Here is a 20,138-nt window from a genome sequence, read left to right as displayed (position 1 = left end):
ATCCCCATCAAAGTGGAAGAGCACAAAAACCTTGAATCTGGTTCGTGAAGTTATCTTCCACCGCAATCTCGTCTTGAACACTGACGATGAGTTGATGGAAGACATGAAGCACCGTCACATGTATGGTGAATTAATCGCTAAGTCAGTGGTGAAGACGTTGCCATGGGTGTGTTCATTGTATCCTTCAAATTGTCATTGTTACCAGAGAAAGTCAAGGTTACAACCTATCACTGCAACATAAGGCCATACGTCCCACCTCCCATGTGGTGCTATCAATGTCCCAGATTCAGACATATGGTACCTCGTTGTTCGAATCAATCTGTGTGTGGTACATGTGCAAGAGTGCACACCTCTGAACAAGTGCACTAACTGCCCTGGTCTTCATTCTCCTCAAGATAGAAGCTGTCCTGTCCATCTCAATGAGGAGATGATCTAGGAGATCAAGACCCTAGATCAGGAATGGCGAACCTAGGTCACATATATTAACGTTTTTATGTACGTCTTACTATACATATTTTGTGTATGTTAGTCATAATGTTTCAGGTTTAAGAAATAAATCCTGAAAGTGTAAATTCTATTTCCATTTGGACGTGCATTATGGCAACATTGCAACGCTGATAGGTCTGGAAGTCAAGCGAAATAAATTTCAGATGCGGCCAATGAGCCATTCGCTCGTCCACGTCATTTATAACCTACAAATTTCATTTTTGTTCCATATTGAATTGCAATTATAAGAATAAATTGACAAGAAGCCTATCCACTCCTTTGTTTACATGGCCTGCCTGCTTCCTCCAGCAAGTCATTGCTTGTTCTACATCAGACATTAGAGATTTACTTCTTTGCCTGAGGTCCTAAGTCAACTTGAAGACATCATATTATGACAAGAAGATCATAACCTTAATTTTTGGTATTATATATATTTTAATGTTATAATTAATCCTACAACACTGTCTTTGTCTGGTATATATATGTTTTAGATATTACATGATTTAATTTTTATTTGGCTGAAGATGGCCACTAAGTGGCTGAAACTAGTAGGTACCAAAAATTATGAAATATCATTTACTTGATAATTATATTGTATTGAAAAGGTGGTCAGTTAGTGAAGTTTGGCTTGTGTATGGTTGCCAGCATTACATAATTATTCTTAGTGAGTAACTGTTTATTGTTTTGAATTTTGTAAGAGTTGCCAAGAGATTATCACAATTTTGAGAGTCAGAGAAAAAGTCTCACTTTATTTCATATTCTCATATTGCACATATGAAAGATATTAAGGTCATTTTTTTTTTTTGAGTGGTTAGATAGTGACAGTTTAGAAATGGAGTTGACTGAATTTAAAGAAAGCAGTACATGGGTGAACAAATTCGTACAACAAGGTGAAGCACTGGTGAAAATAGAGTGTGCTGTTGGTAGTGAACACTCTCTTCAGAAGTCGGAGAACTTAATACTTGAACAGCGGAACAGCCTGCCACAAATTTTTTTTGGCCATGAAGAAGCTTGCTGCAGAGCTACTTACTTTGTGTGGGTCCTCATACACCTGTGAGCAGCTATTTTCTACAATGAAATGAAATGTCGTATGGCTTTTAGAGCCGGATATCCCAGGAAGGGTTCGGCTCGCCAGGTGCAGGTCTTTCTATTTGACACCCGTAGGTGACCTGCGCGTCGTGATGAGGATGAAATGATGATGAAGACAACACATACACCCAGCCCCCGTGCCATTGGAATTAACCAATTAAGGTTAAAATCCCCGACCCAGCCGGGAATCGAACCCGGGACCCTCTGAACCGAAGGCCAGTACGCTGACCATTCAGCCAACGAGTCGGACTTCTACAATGAACGTTGTGAAGTCAACAGTTAGAAACCGTTTTGGTTCAGATCTAAGTGCTTCTCGTGTGTTACTGGAAACAAGTTATGAACCTAACATAAATTACATGGCTACTAAGATTCAGCAACAAGTTTCACACTTAAGTTGAGAATGGTATTTCACTTAAAGTCCTTTGGCAATATAGTATTTTTGATTTCTATATCTAATAATACTTAATGATGAAGTATGTTACAATGGGTGCTTATTATATTTTTTTTACAACTAATGTTAGGTATTCTTCAAGCCTCCATGGCTCAGGTGGCAACGCGCTGTCTCTCTCACTGCTGGGTTCTGTGGTTCAAATCCCGGTCACTCCATGTGAGATTTGGGCTGGACAAGGTGGAGGCGGGGCAGGTTTTTCTCCAGGTACTTCGCTTTTCCCTGTCATCTTTCATTCCAGCAACACTCTTGAATGTAATTCCATTTCATCTGGCATTCATTAATCATCACCTCAGAGGAGTGCGACTGGCTGCGGCAGCCGGGACAATTCTTATCCTTGCCGCTAGATGGGGGATTCATTCATTCCATTCCTGACCTCGTCAAATGACTGGAAACAGGCTGTGGATTTTCAATGTTAAGTATTCTTAAAACATATTTAAGAATGTATTTTTGCAGTATTGACAAAATACGACTACAGAACATGCAATCAAATGTATAATTTTACTATATATATAAAAACGTATTATGAAAAATAATTTGGAATTAGGGATAGAAGTCATGGGAGGGGGAGGGGGTGTAGCCATTGCAAAGAAAATAACAAGTGGCGCAGTAGACAGTTGAAAATAATAAACCAGCACACTAGTTGGAAAAGGTTTGCCATTCCTGCCCTGGATAGTCTTTTCTACCAGGAAGTGTGCCGTAAGTTTAATTCCATGAATAATAATAATAATAATGCTACTGAACTGAGATGGGATCAAACCCACTACCTCATGATAAAAAAATACAACTAATGGACTCCATCACTGCAATCAGCAGTACCATTGAAGTGATCTCTCTAATAGAGTACCAAGTACAGTCAAGAGTAGTTTCTACTGCTAATGGCCAGTTTAATGGCCATTTGGCGTTAATCACTACATTATTTTAATTGCACACTTAAAGAGAACATAAAGACATCAATCAAGTATTTTATGACCCGTACCTGTTATTGAGTATGGATCGTAGATCTAAAGTAAACAAGGTACTAAATGACAAGAAGGTTTTCTGAAAATGGATTCTAATCTAGAATGTTTCTTTACTGCTGAATGGAGAAGACGCCCTGAAAGACGTGCCCTACCCTTAAGAGGCAACCCCTGTGCCTGTCAACATGTGAGCATGGTTTGGTGACCACAGGGACCTTACCCTCCGGCACTCGTGCAAAATTTTGTAACAGGAACACTCCATGTTGCTGGATTTTGTTAACACTTAAAGGATTCCTCCCTGAAAATGTTCCGACACTCAGGCATCTGACAATGATGTGGCTGGGCTAAGTGGCTCAGACAGCTGAGACAATGGCCAACTGACGCCAACTTGGCAGGTTTGATCCTGGCTCAGTCCGGTGGTATTTGAAGGTGCTCAAATACGCCAGCCTCCAGTCGGTAGATTTACTGGCACGTAAAAGGACTCCTGCGGGATTAGATTCCGGCACCTTGGTGTCTCTGGAAACCATAAAAGTGGTTAGTGGGACGTAAAGTAAATAACATTATTAACAATGATTTGTGTTGGTGACTCTTTTTAAACACAAAAAATAATGTTGTAATATGACTGTTAATACCATAATTTAGAGCCTGCAAGTTAGGCAAAATACCTTTCTTATCTGGGTGGATATATCGAAGTGTCAAGTAGAGATAAATATGCATACCTGCCAACCCTTCCGATTTACCCAGAAACTTTCCAGTTTTTAATTCATCTTCCGAATTTCCGATTTATTTTTACTTCTTTCTATTTTTGACCAATATAACCTCCAGTATGGTCAATACTCTTCCCCTAGTATAAATTGTTATATGCTTGTGTAATTTGATGCTTTATTTGGCGAGTGCATCGTGTTTCCCGCTCACTACAGCAGCGTATGTGCCAAGGATCATATAAGAGGAAAGTAATTACAATAAATTGTGCTAAAATGTCAAAGTACAAATAGCATAGAAATTACTTTAGGTCCTTTATCCTAATGTGTACATTTATTGCTATATAACATTTTATCTTCTGTAACATACCCAGAACCATAGCGCTTGGTCCAATTCAACTACTCATCATGGCCCATATTATAATTGTTCATACAATTCATATCATTAGTTTTATGCCTGTTCATTAATAGAATACATATTGTTTTAGGATATTTTGACTAAAATGTGTATTTATTTGATTATGGCCGATAATGACCCTGAGTAGGGTCAAAACTAGTTCCAAGCGACTTAATGTAATGTAAATACATGCATTGCAAAAAGAATGTATTGAACAGACGGAAAACATTTTATAAGAATAAATTATATGTAATCTTAGTTCAATACGGATCAATCAAAAATGAAATTTATAACCCTTGATGAAAGATAACATCCGAGAGAATGAAAAATCAACACATGCAGTACAGGGTGTACCACAATTTCTATGATAAAATTGAATAATCCAAAATTTACTTGAAGAGGGTCAAATATACAAACTCTTGCAGCACACGTCACATATTTTTATTTTTGTTTTGTTTTTTATTGATTTACATACTTATTTTTACACTATGTTGTGTCTTAAGCAGGACATATATTGTCTAATTTTTATTAGGCTTCTTCAGCCACTGTTCCTACTACTTAAGATCAAAATAGCCAGGATCCTGGTTTTTATTTAATAATAAGATACTTTAAATGGTTAAGCTGACATGAATTATTTTAACTAAAAAATATTTTTCATGTGTATTATGTGTTCTGTAGAAACATCCAGCTGATGTGAATTGTTATGACTAGTGAAATTGTGTTTACATGTGTTATATATTAAAAAAACATTTAGTTTGCATACAATGGGTCTGTCTAAAAAAGATCAGTTTACAATTATTACACAATTGATAAACACATATTTGTTATGCTTTAAAAACTTGTGATGACATTGGTTGGTTTGAGTTACTTAGTCTGTAAAATCCAATGTGTATGCTCTCACCAGAATCTTCATGAACTTGAGTGTCACCTTGGAAATAAAGTTTGGTAGCGTTTTCGTAAGATGTTGTGTGATCCATTGTCTGAATGTTGCTTTGTGGTGATTAAAATTATGTAAATTGGACTAGACAAAAGAGTGACTGAATGGGTGGCTATATTTCTAGAAAACAGAACTCAGAGAATTAGAGTAGGTGAAGCTTTATCTGACCCTGTAATAATTAAGAGGGGAATTTCTCAAGGCAGTATTATTAGACCTTTATATTTTCTTAGCATTTTGGAGATGATGTTCTTCTGTATAGAGAAATAAATAAGTTACTAAATTGTGAGCAACCGCAAAATGACGTCAATAAGGTAGTGAGATGGACAGTACGCAATGTTTGATGATAAACAGGGTTGAAAGTCAGGTTGCGAGTTTGACAAATAGGAAAATACCTCTCATTTTTAATTACTGCATTGGTGGGAAGATCACTGTAAGTACCTAGGTGTTAATATAAGGAAAGACCTTCATTGGGGTAATCACATAAATGGGATTGTAAATAAAGGGTACAGATCTCTGCACATGATTATGAGGGTGTTTAGGGGTTGTAGTAAGGGTGTAAAGGAGAGGGCATACAAGTCCCTGTTAAGACCCCAAATAGAGTATGGTTCCTGTGTATGAGACCCTCACCATGATTACTTGACTCAAGAAATGGAAAAAATCCAAAGAAAAGCAGCTCGAATTGTTCTAGGTGATTTCTGATAAAAGAGTAGTGTTACAAAAATGTTGCAAAGTTTGGGCTGGGAAGACTTAGGCTAAAGAAGACGAGCTGCTCGACTAAGTGGTATTATATATTTACTCATTCGGGACAAATATTTCAGGTTCCCTGTGGGAATCAACATCTTTATCAGAAGTGGTATGTTCCGAGCTGTCAGTGGAGAGATGGCGTGGAATGACATTAGAAGATGAATACTTTTGAGTGGTGTTTTTAAAAGTAGGAAAGATCACAATATGAAGATAAAGCTGGAATTCAAGGGGAAAAACTTTTGTTTATAGGAAGGGGAGTTAAGGTTTGACATAAATTACCAACGGAAATATTCGATAAATTTCCAATTTCTTTGCAATCATTTAAAAAAAGAGGAAAACAACAGTAGTAATTGATAAGCACATTTTGATTGATAATGTTGCTGTTTTATGCCTTACAAACAGCCATCAATAAAATGACAATATCACTGGCAAATTTCATGATGGTAACATTGGTGAATTCTAAGCTCCAGCGACAGGGGACAAGACAGCTTCCTTGTCTGACATCACCTTTTTCCTGATTATGGACATATTCTGGTTGTTAATAAAACCAAAGTTCTCAAAAATTAATTTTTTATAGAATTTAATTAAATCACTTATTAAGTTTTCTTCTGTTTTAATTTCAGCGTCACAGTCTCAGGATGATTCCTGTGGAGGAGCGGAATGTGGTTTAAACGCCAGGTGTGCCAACGTGAAACGTGGAGAGGAAATCCTGCCGATCTGTGAATGTATAGAGGGATATACTGGAGATTCATATATAGCCTGCAAACGAGGATTTGGAAGCTATGGTTTACACTGTCGAAGTAGGTTATGTGCTTCATACTATAAAATTAGCTATCTGTGCTTCTTCTTCTTCTTTCTCGTTTGTGCTTACTGAGGATCACGGGGCTCGTATCTTCTCATCACTTGGGCCTTCTGTTTTCTCCTCTTCCAGTATTCCTTCATTTTCTGGCTGTAAGCCAGTTTTCTTTTCTCTCCGTCCACATAAGTCTGCTGGTTCCTGTGTTTTTCCTACTCGTGACATTGGAAAAATTCCCCACTTGATAGCTTGCCATAACTGTGGGCAGTCATATATGGACTCATGCGGGATCCCCAGTTGTTCCAGATCTGACTTTACCGAAGAAATCCACTTGTTCCTGGGTACCTTCCCTCTGTCTGCCACAGCAAAGATCCTGTTGGTAAGTCTGCAGGGGTTCATGCTGGTGAGGTGCCTATAGGAGAACGGGTGCTTTTTTCTTATACAAGAAATGATGTCTTTCTGATGTCTGTATAGCTCATCGTTGTGGCAAATTCTGTAGGTGCCTCCCTCTTCTCTTACAGGCCCCGGTATTCTCCTCGGGATCTTCCTTTCTTTGAGTTCTAGTTTTCTGAGAGCTCCTTTCCTGGTCATCACAAGACACTCAGAGGCATGGAGAACAGATGGTTTTACTATCTCATTATAGTGCCTGAGTTTGAGGTTCTTGGAGAGGTACTTTGGGCCTCATGGTTGGCTTCATTCTTGTGCTGGTTTCACTTGATCCAGGCTCTATGCCTTTCTTCTATGGCCTCTTCACACTCCATTGTCCACCAAGGGTGCTTGCCTTTGTTGGACATAGCGGGGATAGTTTAGTGGGCAGCATCTAGAAGAGCTTTCTGTAAGGCTGGCCAACTTCTTTTTTCCTGTGTATTTTGCTGAGAGTATCCTGAAAGGCACAGTTTTCATCACGTAGTCACAGAGTGTTGTACCTGGGTATTCTAGAGCTCCTTGAGGGTTTTGCTATTCTTCTCAAGGGTTGAAAATTAGCCTTGACAAGTGAAAGGTAATGATCAGAGTCTATGTTTGCTCCTCGCAATACCTTGATGTTTAGTATCTCTCTATTATATTGTCTATAGCCACATGATCAATCTGAAATTCGCCTAACATATGGTTTGGGCTCTTCCAGGTTTTGGCTTTGTTAGGGAGGTTTTTGAAGTCTGTTGATTTTAAGACCAAGTTGTACTTATCTGTGCATTTTAATGTAGAGTACATAAGTATATAATTTCATTTAATTGCTGGACCAGTCGGTAAATATCCGCATCTCCCATAAAAGTGAATACTGAACTGTATGTCCAACCCGTGTCGCTATTTCTCTACAGGGTCGAGTATGAAGTGAGATGAATCTACGCAGTGAGTCTTTACGACCGGAAATCAAATCAAATCAAATCAAATCAAATCAAATCAAATCAAATCAAATCAAATCAAATCAAATCAAATCAAATCAAATCAAATCAAATCAAATCAAATCAAATCAAATCAAATCAAATCAAATCAAATCAAATCAAATCAAATCAAATCAAATCAAATCAAATCAAATCAAATCAAATCAAATCAAATCAAATCAAATCAAATCAAATCAAATCAAATCAAATCAAATCAAATCAAATCAAATCAAATCAAATCAAATCAAATCAAATCAAATCAAATCAAATCAAATCAAATCAAATCAAATCAAATCAAATCAAATCAAATCAAATCAAATCAAATCAAATCAAATCAAATCAAATCAAATCAAATCAAATCAAATCAAATCAAATCAAATCAAATCAAATCAAATCAAATCAAATCAAATCAAATCAAATCAAATCAAATCAAATCAAATCAAATCAAATCAAATCAAATCAAATCAAATCAAATCAAATCAAATCAAATCAAATCAAATCAAATCAAATCAAATCAAATCAAATCAAATCAAATCAAATCAAATCAAATCAAATCAAATCAAATCAAATCAAATCAAATCAAATCAAATCAAATCAAATCAAATCAAATCAAATCAAATCAAATCAAATCAAATCAAATCAAATCAAATCAAATCAAATCAAATCAAATCAAGACGAAGTCTTGGGTAAGGAGTACAAGATGAAAATAAATGAGTCCTAAACAAAAGTAATGGAGTGCAGTCGATGAAGGCAGGTGATGCAGGAAATATTAAATTAGGAAATGAAGTCTTAAAGGAAATAGATGAATATTGTTACTTGGGTTGTAAAATAACTAATGATGGTAGAAGTAAGGAAAAATGTAGACTAGCACGAGCAAAGAAGAGCTTTCTTAAGAAAAGAAATTTGCTCACTTGGGACATTGATATAGGAATTACAAAAATGTTGTTGAAGACTTTCGGCTGGAGCATGGCATTGTATGGAAGTGGAACGTTCTTACTACCTAAGATCAAAATAGCCAGGATCCTGGGTTTTGTTTAATAATAAAACACTTAAAATTGTTAATAGTTATAGTTAATAGTTAAATACTTATCATTAAACAAAACCTAGAATCCTTAGTAGGAACAACGGTTGAAGATGCCTAAAAAATAGGCAAAACATGTCCCGCTTAAGACATAACAATAATGTAAAAATATTTATGTAAATCAATAAAACATAATGTATTGAAAAGGTTGACTCTCAAAAAAACATTCTTTTAGAAAGGTATGCGTTGCTCAATACGGAACAAACGATGAGATTTATAACTTGTAATAACATTCTGATGGCGAGAATTTCTTTGACCAGCGGGACTCACACTAGCTAACCACTGTGTCAGACCATGCCTTCATGCCTTAACGATCGTGGCTACCTGACGGAATGGTATATGCCAGACTGTTCAGTAATTTTGAAATGATAGAAACAGTAATAATGTAACAACCGACTTAAGAAGAGGACGATCCAAAGAGCCCACAAAAATAACTTTCATGGTCATATGGCACAATAGTGAGCAGTACGCGCATCCGCAATTTTGTGGTGAAATATGAGCTCCATGAATGCAGTAAAATTAGGTATAACTTGGGACCACGATCCGATAGCACATACTGTAAAATGTCATTTCCTTTGACTATATAAGAAACCTGTTTCCTTGGACCATTGTAGTTCTTGTTTTGTAAACAAGCAGCCACTTCAGTACTGGATGAGCTGATTACAACCTGGCTTTCATCTTTTTTAACAATGAAGACTTTTTTCATCCCACACAAGAACTACAAATGGAGGCACACTGTGATTTTTAACAAGATTTCAACATCATATCTATATCCATATCATCTTATACCCTGGCAAGCTTCAATTTTTGCAAAAGGGACAAAGTCTCTTGTAATGCATTGGTACTGCCGGTAACTTCAAATAGCCTACACAGTGGCCTCCACGGTATAGAATAGCCATGCATCTTGGTAGGTGTGCTGGTTACCAACTGACGAGCCCAAATGAGCACACTGGCATGAAACGCGGCAACAGGAATGAGTTGGCCTGAAAATTTATAATGTCCAGTAACAGACCCATTATATGTGAAAAATGAAAATGAAAATCCACAGCCTTTTTCCAGTCATCTGATCGGTTCAGGAATGGAATGAATGAAGCCCCCATCTAGCAGCTAGGATAGGAATTGTGCCAGCTGCCAAGGCCTGCCGCACTCCTCTGGCGCAATGATTAATGAATGACAGATGAAATGAAATGATATTGAAGAGTGTTGCTGGAATGAAAATGAAAGATGACAGGGAAAAGCAGAGTACCCAGAGAAACACCTGTACCGCCTCCGCTTTGTCCAGCATAAATCTCACATGGAGTGACCGGGATTTGAACTACGGAACCCAGCAGTGAGAGGCTGGTGCACTGCCACCTGAGCCATGGAGGCTCCCATTATATGTAATAAACTTTATTTTGTTCCGTGATGACTTTGATTAGCAACAAATAGAAGAAGGGAGGTCCACCTATTCAATACCATTTGATTAAATACCAAATATCCTTATTAGATAGAAGCAAATACAGTAGAGACATTACGCAACAATTCCGGATTTAGCCTTGTTAAAATGGGAGACAAGTCGCAAGTGGCGCTCCTAGTGGTGTGACCTGGAATTACATCTAGAAAAAAAAGTGTTATTAAGATATTAACTTCAAAGTTTGGTAAAGCGATTCTGGATAAACAAATGATGAATTATTTAACAGGTTATTAGTTAAAGCCTGAAATTAGACAAATAATCAAGATGTGAAATTGACTGCTGTGAAAGGGCTTGATCTTTCATTTATGCATTACTTTCTTAGCTTTAGCATTCCTACCTGAACTTCTACGGCTAGATATGTCTTTTTTTCTCATTTAAAAAACATTTTATCATCACATTAAGACACTCTTCAATAAAAATATCGGCACATTTCTTACACACATGATTCAATGAATTAACATTTAAGAGCTGGACAATTTTCCTCTTAACTTGAAGCCTACTAACAGAAAGAAAATCTATAAATTTAGCCTCAAAAACATTCAAAATTTCCCTATAAGCAATACTTGCCATTACATTAAGGTAAAGCAAATTTGCACCATCATTTTGTTTCAACAAAATGTGTACATTTCTTAAGTTACCCATATTTTCTTCAGTGCTTGACAATGCATAACGGCATTCCAAATGGGGTAACTTGAAGCACAAGCAGCCACGCACATATGCATATGCATTTTCCTGAATTAAATCAAAACTCACAGATCGTACTTACAACAACACATCAGTACTGAAGGTTAACTGCTGCACTATACAATAAAATAAGCTTATTATATTTTAACCCAGTTAAAATATGGGTCGCTCAGGTCAGAAGTTTAAGAAGTACTATAAAAATCTTGTGTCACTTGAAGAATATATATGCAAACACAATATTTACTTACATTTTCTTGTCACGAGGGAAACGGAAGAAAGTCTGGGAATTCTTCTGCACTTAATAGTTATTGCAGCCAAACACAGCACATATCTTTCCACTCATATTGAGAGGAGATATAAAGGAATAACACATGCTACTATTTACTTATGTCAACTTACTGCACACATATAAATATCACCAAAAACTTCACGAACAAATACATGTGCTCTTATGACAGAATCACTCCGCTAGACATAGCTCTAATCGCTGTCTCTTGATATCTCGCAGAGTGTCGCGTATTGTCTCTACTTTGTTTGATATACAGGACTAGTTTCGTCCCTATACACTGGGTTATCTTCAGCCTTAATTACCAGGTAGAAAAACATATAAAATCTTATACAACACAATCACCAATATTCCACCGAAATATTTACGAAAATTATTGAGAAATAGTGTTTATTAGCAGTTATGTGCCATGGTTAAAAATATTGTTCTTTATACTTACTGATATGTCCTTGGTTGTATGAATAACTTGTCTTCTTTGGAAACGTAATCTTAAGGTAAAACTATATGAATACACATTCACAATTAAAAGAGATAAATAAGTTAACATAACACATTAAAATATTCTTCCAGTAATGAATTGCAACATCTGTTGATATGGTAATAATTTCATCATAGTGTTGATGTATGCTGTCTAACCTCCAAGAGGTGGGTATGTGTCTATAATTATGTTAAGTAAGTAGTGTCTGGTAATGGAGTAAACCATACAGCCAGTGTCTCCACACCAAGTGTTGGGTGGCGTAAATACCCTGACCCACTATAAGGACCAACAGCTAAGGGCAGAGGAGTCCTTATAGAAGAGAAATGGGCCCTCAGTGGAGGAAATGCCACTGAAACCCCATATCAACTGTAGTGTGTGTACTCCAGAGAAGCGGCTACAAAAGGCATCTGTTCTCCATGTTAAGAGCGGTCTACGAGTTTTGGCTGGCAGTAGCTCTAAAATGTTTTTGGGAGTGGCAAACCTTTGTAATAAAAGCCTATATGATGACAAGTATACTGAAGCCTCAGAAAATGCTAGGATGTTCCTCACAAACGACGTGCAAAATACTAGGTTGTTCCCCACAAGCGACGTGCAATTCTTGTGATGCTGGGAGAAATGTGAGAAATGGGCGACCAGCAATGAAATACAAATACATCAAGATAGCAACCATTATTGTAGTGACATTAACAGGGAAAGTGGAAGAAATTGTAGATTCTATGGTTGACAAAGTTATAGCATTGCTGGGAATCATTGAGACCAAATAGAAAGAAACAGGTGAGAGGAAACTAAAGAAAGGATACACCTTATACTGAAGTGGAGGAAGAGAAGCCAAAAGTGGTGTAGGTCTCATAATTAGAAAAGACCTAAAGGAATAGATAGAATTGGTGGAAAACATAAATGAGAGGTTGATTAAGGTCAGAATGAGACTTGAAACTGGTGTTACAGACATAATTCAAGAGTATGCTCCACAAACAGGAAATACAGGTATCGATCTAGAGGAATACCTTGAATATTACAGGACATACAAGTTGTGATCATAGGAGACATGAATGCCCAAGTAGGTCAGGAAAGAAAAGGTGTTGAAGAGATTATAGGTCCATTTGGATATGGGAAGAGAAACAAGGCTGGAGATATTTTGGTACGCTGTTGTAGAAGAAATGAGCTGATCTTTGGTAACACATGGTTTCGAAAGAAAGACAGTCAGAAGATAACAAGATATAGTTAGATTAACAAAATCAAAACTCTGATAGATTCCATTTTGGTTGAGAAAGGTAACAGGAAAATGTTGGTAGATGTAACAGCCCTCCCAGGTGAGTCTTTTAAAGGAGATCACAGATTTGTGATTAGCTAAGTTAAATATGGGAAAGATACGAAAGATGACTGAGATTAGGCAGAGAGAGCTAAGGGTGTGGAAATTGCAGGAGAAGGAAATAAATGATGAGTTCCAGACACACATTAAAACAAGTGTACCTAAGGAAGACATCGGAAGGGTCAAAGAAGAATGGGCATGGTGGAGTCTGCAGAAAAGACTTGTGGAATAGTATCAGGAAGGAAGAAAGATTCTGAAACGACCTGGTGGAATGACAGGGTAAAAGATATAGTTCAAAGAAAGAAACAAGCTTGTAAAAGATGGCTGAGAAACAGAACAACAGAATGCAAAACTGAATACAGGCACTGCAAGAAGGAGTGCTCCAAGGTGGTTCAAGAAGAGAAAAAGAAATGCTGGAAAAAAATTAACTGGATCTCTGAAAGAAGATACACCTGGAAGCAAAAATATTCCATTGGGTTAAAAAGATGAAAACCCCAGGTGAAGGTGCTAACTTCATTAAAAATGAACAGGAGGAAGCGATGACACAGAAGCAGGATATATTGGAGAGGTGGGGAAAATACTTTGAACAGGTTTACAATGTGCAAAATACCTCGGTACAAGGAGAAATCGAAGAACCAGATTTAGTGCAGATGGAAGATAGGAAAACGAGATGTCCATGGCAGAGATTGAGTGGGCCACTAAAAGAATGAAATGAGGCAAGGCAGCTGGAATTGACGAGGTTACCACAGAAATGATAATAGCAGCAGGAATAGTTGGTCCACAGTGGTTGTATAGACTCTTCAGAGTGATATGGAGAGAAAAGAGTGGAAGAAAGGGGTCATTATACCAATTCTCAAGAAAGGAGAGAAGAAGCAATGTGAAAATTACAGAGGAGTGACACTGATACCTCATACAGCTAAGATCCTTGAAAGAATCTTGGATAGACAAATAAGAGACAGAGTAGAAGGAAAATTGGCAGAACACCAGTATGGATTCAAAACAGGCAGGTCCACATTTGACCCAATATTTACATTGTGTCAAATGATGGAAAGGTTTTGGAAATATGGAAAGGACATGGTACGGTAGTAACGTTTCTAGATATTGAAAAGACATATGACAGTGTCCCAAGAAATTTGGTATGGAAAACATTGACAGAGGTGCAGATTGGGAGTGAAACAATGTAGATGGTAATAGCATTGTATCAAAATTGCGAAAGGTGTGTTAGAAGCAAAGTGAGTCAAACTGAATGGTTCAGAGTTGAGAGAGGCTTAAGACAGGTGTAGCACTTAAGGAACGTGTACACATAAATAATAGTAAAATAAATAATAATGATAATAATATAAACTCAGAAAATGATTACAATGTGAAAGAAATACAAACTCAATAATAAAATAAACAGGGAAATAGTAAAATATCTCAGTAGCGGGGGTTTCACATCTAAGCTTGGAAACATGACGCTTAACTTAACAAATATACAAATTGAAACATATGGAAGGGAAAACTTACAGGCCTAACGACAACTAATGAAGGATTGTGGAACATGAAGGAGCCCTGTCGAGGTCCATGGGAAGATATAATGTTATGGGGAAGGAAAAGTTCACGAGAAACACCCTCTAGCTCAACTATATTAAAATTAACAAAAGAAAAATTATAAGAAACAAAGTTAATAAATGGCAGAGCAGCTGATACTTAACATACTAAAACCAAGGATGTTTAAAAAGAATTTCACAAAAGATATAGATCCACTAAACCAAAGTAAAGACATAATCAGGATACTTAAGTAAATCTGTAAAACACAAGGTTTAACATCGTAAGATTATACAGAATTACAATATATTGTCAATAACAAAATGCAGGTCTGGTGAAAACAGCCACTCAGAAAATTGAAATTAGTGATGATACGTTGAATTTAAATCATTGAAAGTTACATTAAAAGAGAAAATACCAAAACACTAGAAGGAATTAAATAAAATCAACGTAATAGAAAAATACAGAAGTAGCACTTACCAATAAGGAGTGGAGTTCCCCGAGGGGAGCCCTCACAATCACAATTAACCAATAGGACACCGAATTCCTCTAGATTCCAATTTTTCGCCAATTGGAAAGGTCGTTATTCTGACCATCCAATTAGATGACCATATATGGTCATTTGCTAACCTGCTGATGCAAGAGGAATTGCATCACCTATCTCTCCACGTGCATTACCTACTGATCCAAAAGTTATGTACCGCACACGTTTTGTCAAAGCACAATGTTACAATTTTTGACATACAGAGTATACAATGGTAATACCTTCAGTAATTCTTCTTCTTCATACAATAATAAAAAAATAATTTTCAATAAATTCTTCAAGTGACGTTAAAACGTCCAAAATGTCTTTTCTTCACGCTTCTTGAAATGAATTTAAATGATACAGAACACTAATATAACACAACTAAATGAAATTTAAATACAAAGGTCACTTAATCACTCTTGCAATGTTAAAAATATTCAAAAGTTCATAAGTCCCAAATGTTATTCTTGAGATTTCCCTAACTGCATAAAAGAAATATTACAATAATCAAACATAATTTTCTTCCAGTTACATAAAAAATTCCAGCCCAGTCCAGAGTCCATATTTCTTCATTTTCCACAATACTAATTAAAAAAAAAAAAACTAAAATAAAATTCTGCTGTCCTTTCTTGATGACACACATCACACAGGGAAGTGTTCTGTCTCCCTTACTCTTCATTATCATCATGGATAGAATTCTACATAATATCAAGGAGAAGATGATGGGTGAGCAAGTAAAGTCTATGCCTTTGCTGATGACATTGTAGTTTGGGGGAGATAATGAAAAGGAAGTACAGAAACAAGTTGATTTATGGAATGAGGAGGTAAACAATTTTGGAATGAAGATTAGTACTGCAAAAAGCAAGACTTTGATCATGACAAGAGGTAACAGAAAATCCAGGGGAGTGATAAAAATAGGAAATGAACCTCTTGAGGTAGTGAAAAATTTTAAATATTTGGGCAGCATGATGTCACAAGATGGAAATTTGGATGGAGAAATTTATTTAAGAATACAGCAGTCTGCAAGTTTCTACCAGTGTGTGAGAGACATTGTATGGAACAAAGATGTGCCAATGAAGTTCAAGAAGGTTTTATACTCATCATATAATAATAAATTATTTTTTTTTTTACGAGGGAAGTGTGGGAAATCTTTCATTAGACACTTGTGAGGATCCGCACTCCACAAGCGTGTGAGATTCCTACTCACTAAAACCCACACACCCTTTTCCCACGACGTATATCTCCGCCCCGGAACCGCTCTCGCATTACTTCAGGGCAGTGTCGTGCTAATTTCTCAGGTTTCTTCTTCTTTATTTCTCCTTACTGTCATTCATGAGCATTCATATCTCTCTTTTTCTGACACAGGATGCCTTCTACATATACTGCTATCTGATCCCAAGATTCCTGGTTTCGTAGCATCGCCTGCACAATAGTTTCTGGTGTCAACTCTCCTTGCTCAGTATATAAACATCTTCTCTGAGTTGACCAATGATAGCATACGAAAAATGTGTGAAATACATCGTCTATATCATTGCAATAAATACACGCCGAGTCGCTCGCTCTACCTACTCTATGTAGAAATTTCCGGAAGTATCCGTGACCCGTCAATAGTTGCGTGATGTAAAAGTTAACCTCACCATGAGCTCGGGCAACCCAATCAGCTAGGCGTGGTATCAGCCGCTTAGTCCATTTTCCACGAGGATCTTCCTCCCATCTTTGCTGCCACCGCTCCGTTCGTTGCCTATAAGCTAGCTCCTTCGCGCGCTTCTTTCCGAGCTCTCCTTGGGTTTGCCAGACTTCCTGCCTCTCTAAGGCAAGTAAATCAATCGGTGCTACCGCTGCTATCGCAAGGACCGCAGGTTCGGATACTGTGCGATATGCGCTTGTAATACGCAAAGCTGATCTCCGCTGTATCGCAGCTATCCTTTGCCGGTATTTTTCAAACTTCAGAGATTCAGCCCAGACTTCGGCACCATATAGAAGTGTCGAGTGAACTATCGACATCAGAAGTCGTCGTTTGCTAGACTTCGGACCTTTAACGTTGCTCATTAATCTACTCAGCGCAATCGTTGTTTTCACCGCCTTATCTGTCACCCGTTTGATATGATCCCAAAAAATAAGTTTGCTATCAAGTGTCACTCCGAGATACTTTATACTTCTAGATGTTTCGATTTCTGTTTGTCCAATATACATTGGAATGACGGTCGTGATCCTTTTTCTTGTCAAGAGAACAATCTCTGTTTTATGATCTGCAAGCTGTAATCTGTGATTCGCCATCCAATCTTTCACCCGTCGCATTACTTGATTTAGCTTAAACTGAGCCGACTCCAAATTTCGAGCAACTATCAAAACAGCTATATCATCAGCATACCCCACTAGCGTTGTGTCTTCCGGCATCTCTAACCTCAACAATCCATCATACACTATGTTCCACAGATTTGGGCCAAGGATGGACCCTTGTGCTGCACCAGCTATGAACCGTTTCACTCTCTGCCCATCTTCCGTGTGATATACTAGAGTATGATCTTTAAAATAATTTCTCATTATGCGCATGAGATACTCCGGTAGTTTGAAAGTATTTTGAAGCGCTTCCAATATGTCATTCCAACTGATCGAGTTGAAAGCGTTCTTTTAAATCTAAGAATTTCATTTTTGTCCGTATTGAACTGAGAATGGAAGATAGGAAACTTAAAAGGGTCCACCTTTTCAATACAAATAAAAGTTATAGTTTATTTACAACATATATTTACACTTGGAACTAGTTTCGACGCTGTTTGGCGTCATCTTCAGCCAAAATGTGGGAAATAGGCTAGCATGTAGACATTTATATTACACAAGGTGTTACATCAGTGTGAATAAATGAGGGAACATGAAGACGCAAAGTATAATGTCAGTTTCAAAGTGGTCATGAAGGGTGAGTCAAAATTGTATAAACATGAGATAACCTAATCACTTAAACAATAAACATATAAACTGTAACAAAACCATGCGGAAGTACGAGATGATTGATATTGGAGATTCAAATTATTTCAGACACTCTTCCATTGAATGTTGCCTGCCGTGAGTGTAGTACAAAACATCGGTTATATTTCGGTAAACACAATCTTCTCAAAAATGCACATAACATTATAAAATATTTGGGTTGAGATGAAATTTGGCAGTTAGGGATTGAAATCACTTATTCAATAAGCGTCAATTCAAAAAAGCGTTCTTAACATCAAGGGTCACAAGGAGTGTCACTTTTCGAGAGTGATGATTACCCATTTGTGCCCTTTTAGCTGTATTCAACACTTCCCATACTGCATCGATTGTCGAATGCCCTCCTCGAAATCCATGTTGACGATCAGAAAGGTCCCCAGCTAGTTGAACTGCTGAAAGTATTCTTGGCTGCAAAAGTTTCTCTAATCCTTTACCAGCAGTATCCAGCATACATAAAGGCCTATAGCCCCCAGATTTTCCTTTGCTTATTAAAACTAGCCGAGCTCTTTTCCAGTGAACACTGAACACCCCCGATAGCAGGCAGTTATTGTACATTTTCAACGGTAGTTGTGGACAGGAATCTGCTATCAGCTTTAATATCTCTGCTGGAATACTATCTGGTCCTGGGGCCTTTTTATTTCTAAGGGACCTAATCGCTCTCGTCAATTCTTCTCGTGTAAAAAGTGGCACATCATCTATGAAGTCATCATCATCATCATCATCGCCGTCATCAGCAGACCTCTCAGGATGATCTGGGAATAATGTATCCACAATATCCTTCATTGTATTTGAGTCCATGATCGGGTTCGAGAAACTTCCAAGTTTCTTCATAACAATCTTGTATCCTAAACCCCATGGATCGTCATCCACCTCTTTAGTCATTTTCCACCATTTGTCTACTTTACTCTTTTTGATAGCATTTCTCAATTCTTTCTTCGCCGACTTATACTCAGCTGTGAGTGAGGTGTCTTCTTGGCTGACTCGTGCTCTCTGTGCCTTCTGTCTAAGTTGCAGACAACGTCTTCTCTGATCAGCAATATCTTTGGTCCACCAGTACGCTGAACGCTTCTTGTTTCGTGATGTTTTACGAGCCATGGATAGATCACATGCTCTCCCAATAAGCTCCATGGTGAACTCAACACATTTCTCAGCGGCTTCTTTCCTTTTATAACAACATATTTGTTCTGTTATACTATCCATTTCATTTCTTAGGATAGCAAGAAATTTTTCTTTGTCCATACTTTCTATATTCCACTGCGTTGGTTCATACGATGTACCGGTAATATTAATCTGTGAAGTTTCAGGAAGAATACAAAAAGTAATGTACTGGTGATCACTTCCCGTGTATTCTTCAATCACCCGCCAGTCACTGATATTCGACACGATGTCCTCAGATACAAAAGTCACGTCCGGTATGGTTCCTCTACAGCCCGGTCGTCGAAAAGTTGGCACGTTTCCAATATTAGTGACTGTCAAAACCAGCCTAGCGGCCATCTCCATAGTTCGGCACCCTCTAGAGTCATACTGTGGCATACCCCATTCTAGTGCTTGGGCATTGAAATCACCAGCCACGATTAAACCGTTGTCAAATCCTTGTAATACGTCCTCTAGGCCGTCCAGCTTAGCCTGAAATTCAAATACTGACTCATTTGGCATAAAGTAACAGCTCACTAAAGTATATCTACCAGTGCGGACCCAAACAAAACCGTCTCCGCATCCTTGGTTTGATACTGGGCACCTACCCAAATCTGGTATCCAAATTGCAGCTGTCCCGCAATTATCCACGAACCATCCTGGGTGATCTCTGTCTTGATAAGGTTCACTGAGAAGAAATAAGTCTACTCCTATCTCAAAGGTCATCTGCATCAAAAGATCATTG

General features: G+C 37.5%; 1 protein-coding gene across 1 annotated transcript in view; it reads left to right on the top strand.

The window, feature by feature from the left end:
• Positions 1–20,138, top strand: part of LOC136886287 (uncharacterized) — a 54,869-nt gene that overhangs the window by 19,052 nt on the left and 15,679 nt on the right. Inside the window, exon 3 of the mRNA XM_067159016.2 lies at positions 6,385–6,561. Coding sequence (XP_067015117.1) covers positions 6,385–6,561 — 177 coding nt within the window. The remainder of the gene's footprint in view (positions 1–6,384; positions 6,562–20,138) is intronic.

This window comes from Anabrus simplex, chromosome X (assembly GCF_040414725.1).
Source record: "Anabrus simplex isolate iqAnaSimp1 chromosome X, ASM4041472v1, whole genome shotgun sequence".
Classification (NCBI taxonomy): domain Eukaryota; kingdom Metazoa; phylum Arthropoda; class Insecta; order Orthoptera; family Tettigoniidae; genus Anabrus; species Anabrus simplex.
Note: the sequence above shows the minus strand (reverse complement) of the source record. Positions and strands in the feature narration are given on the sequence as shown.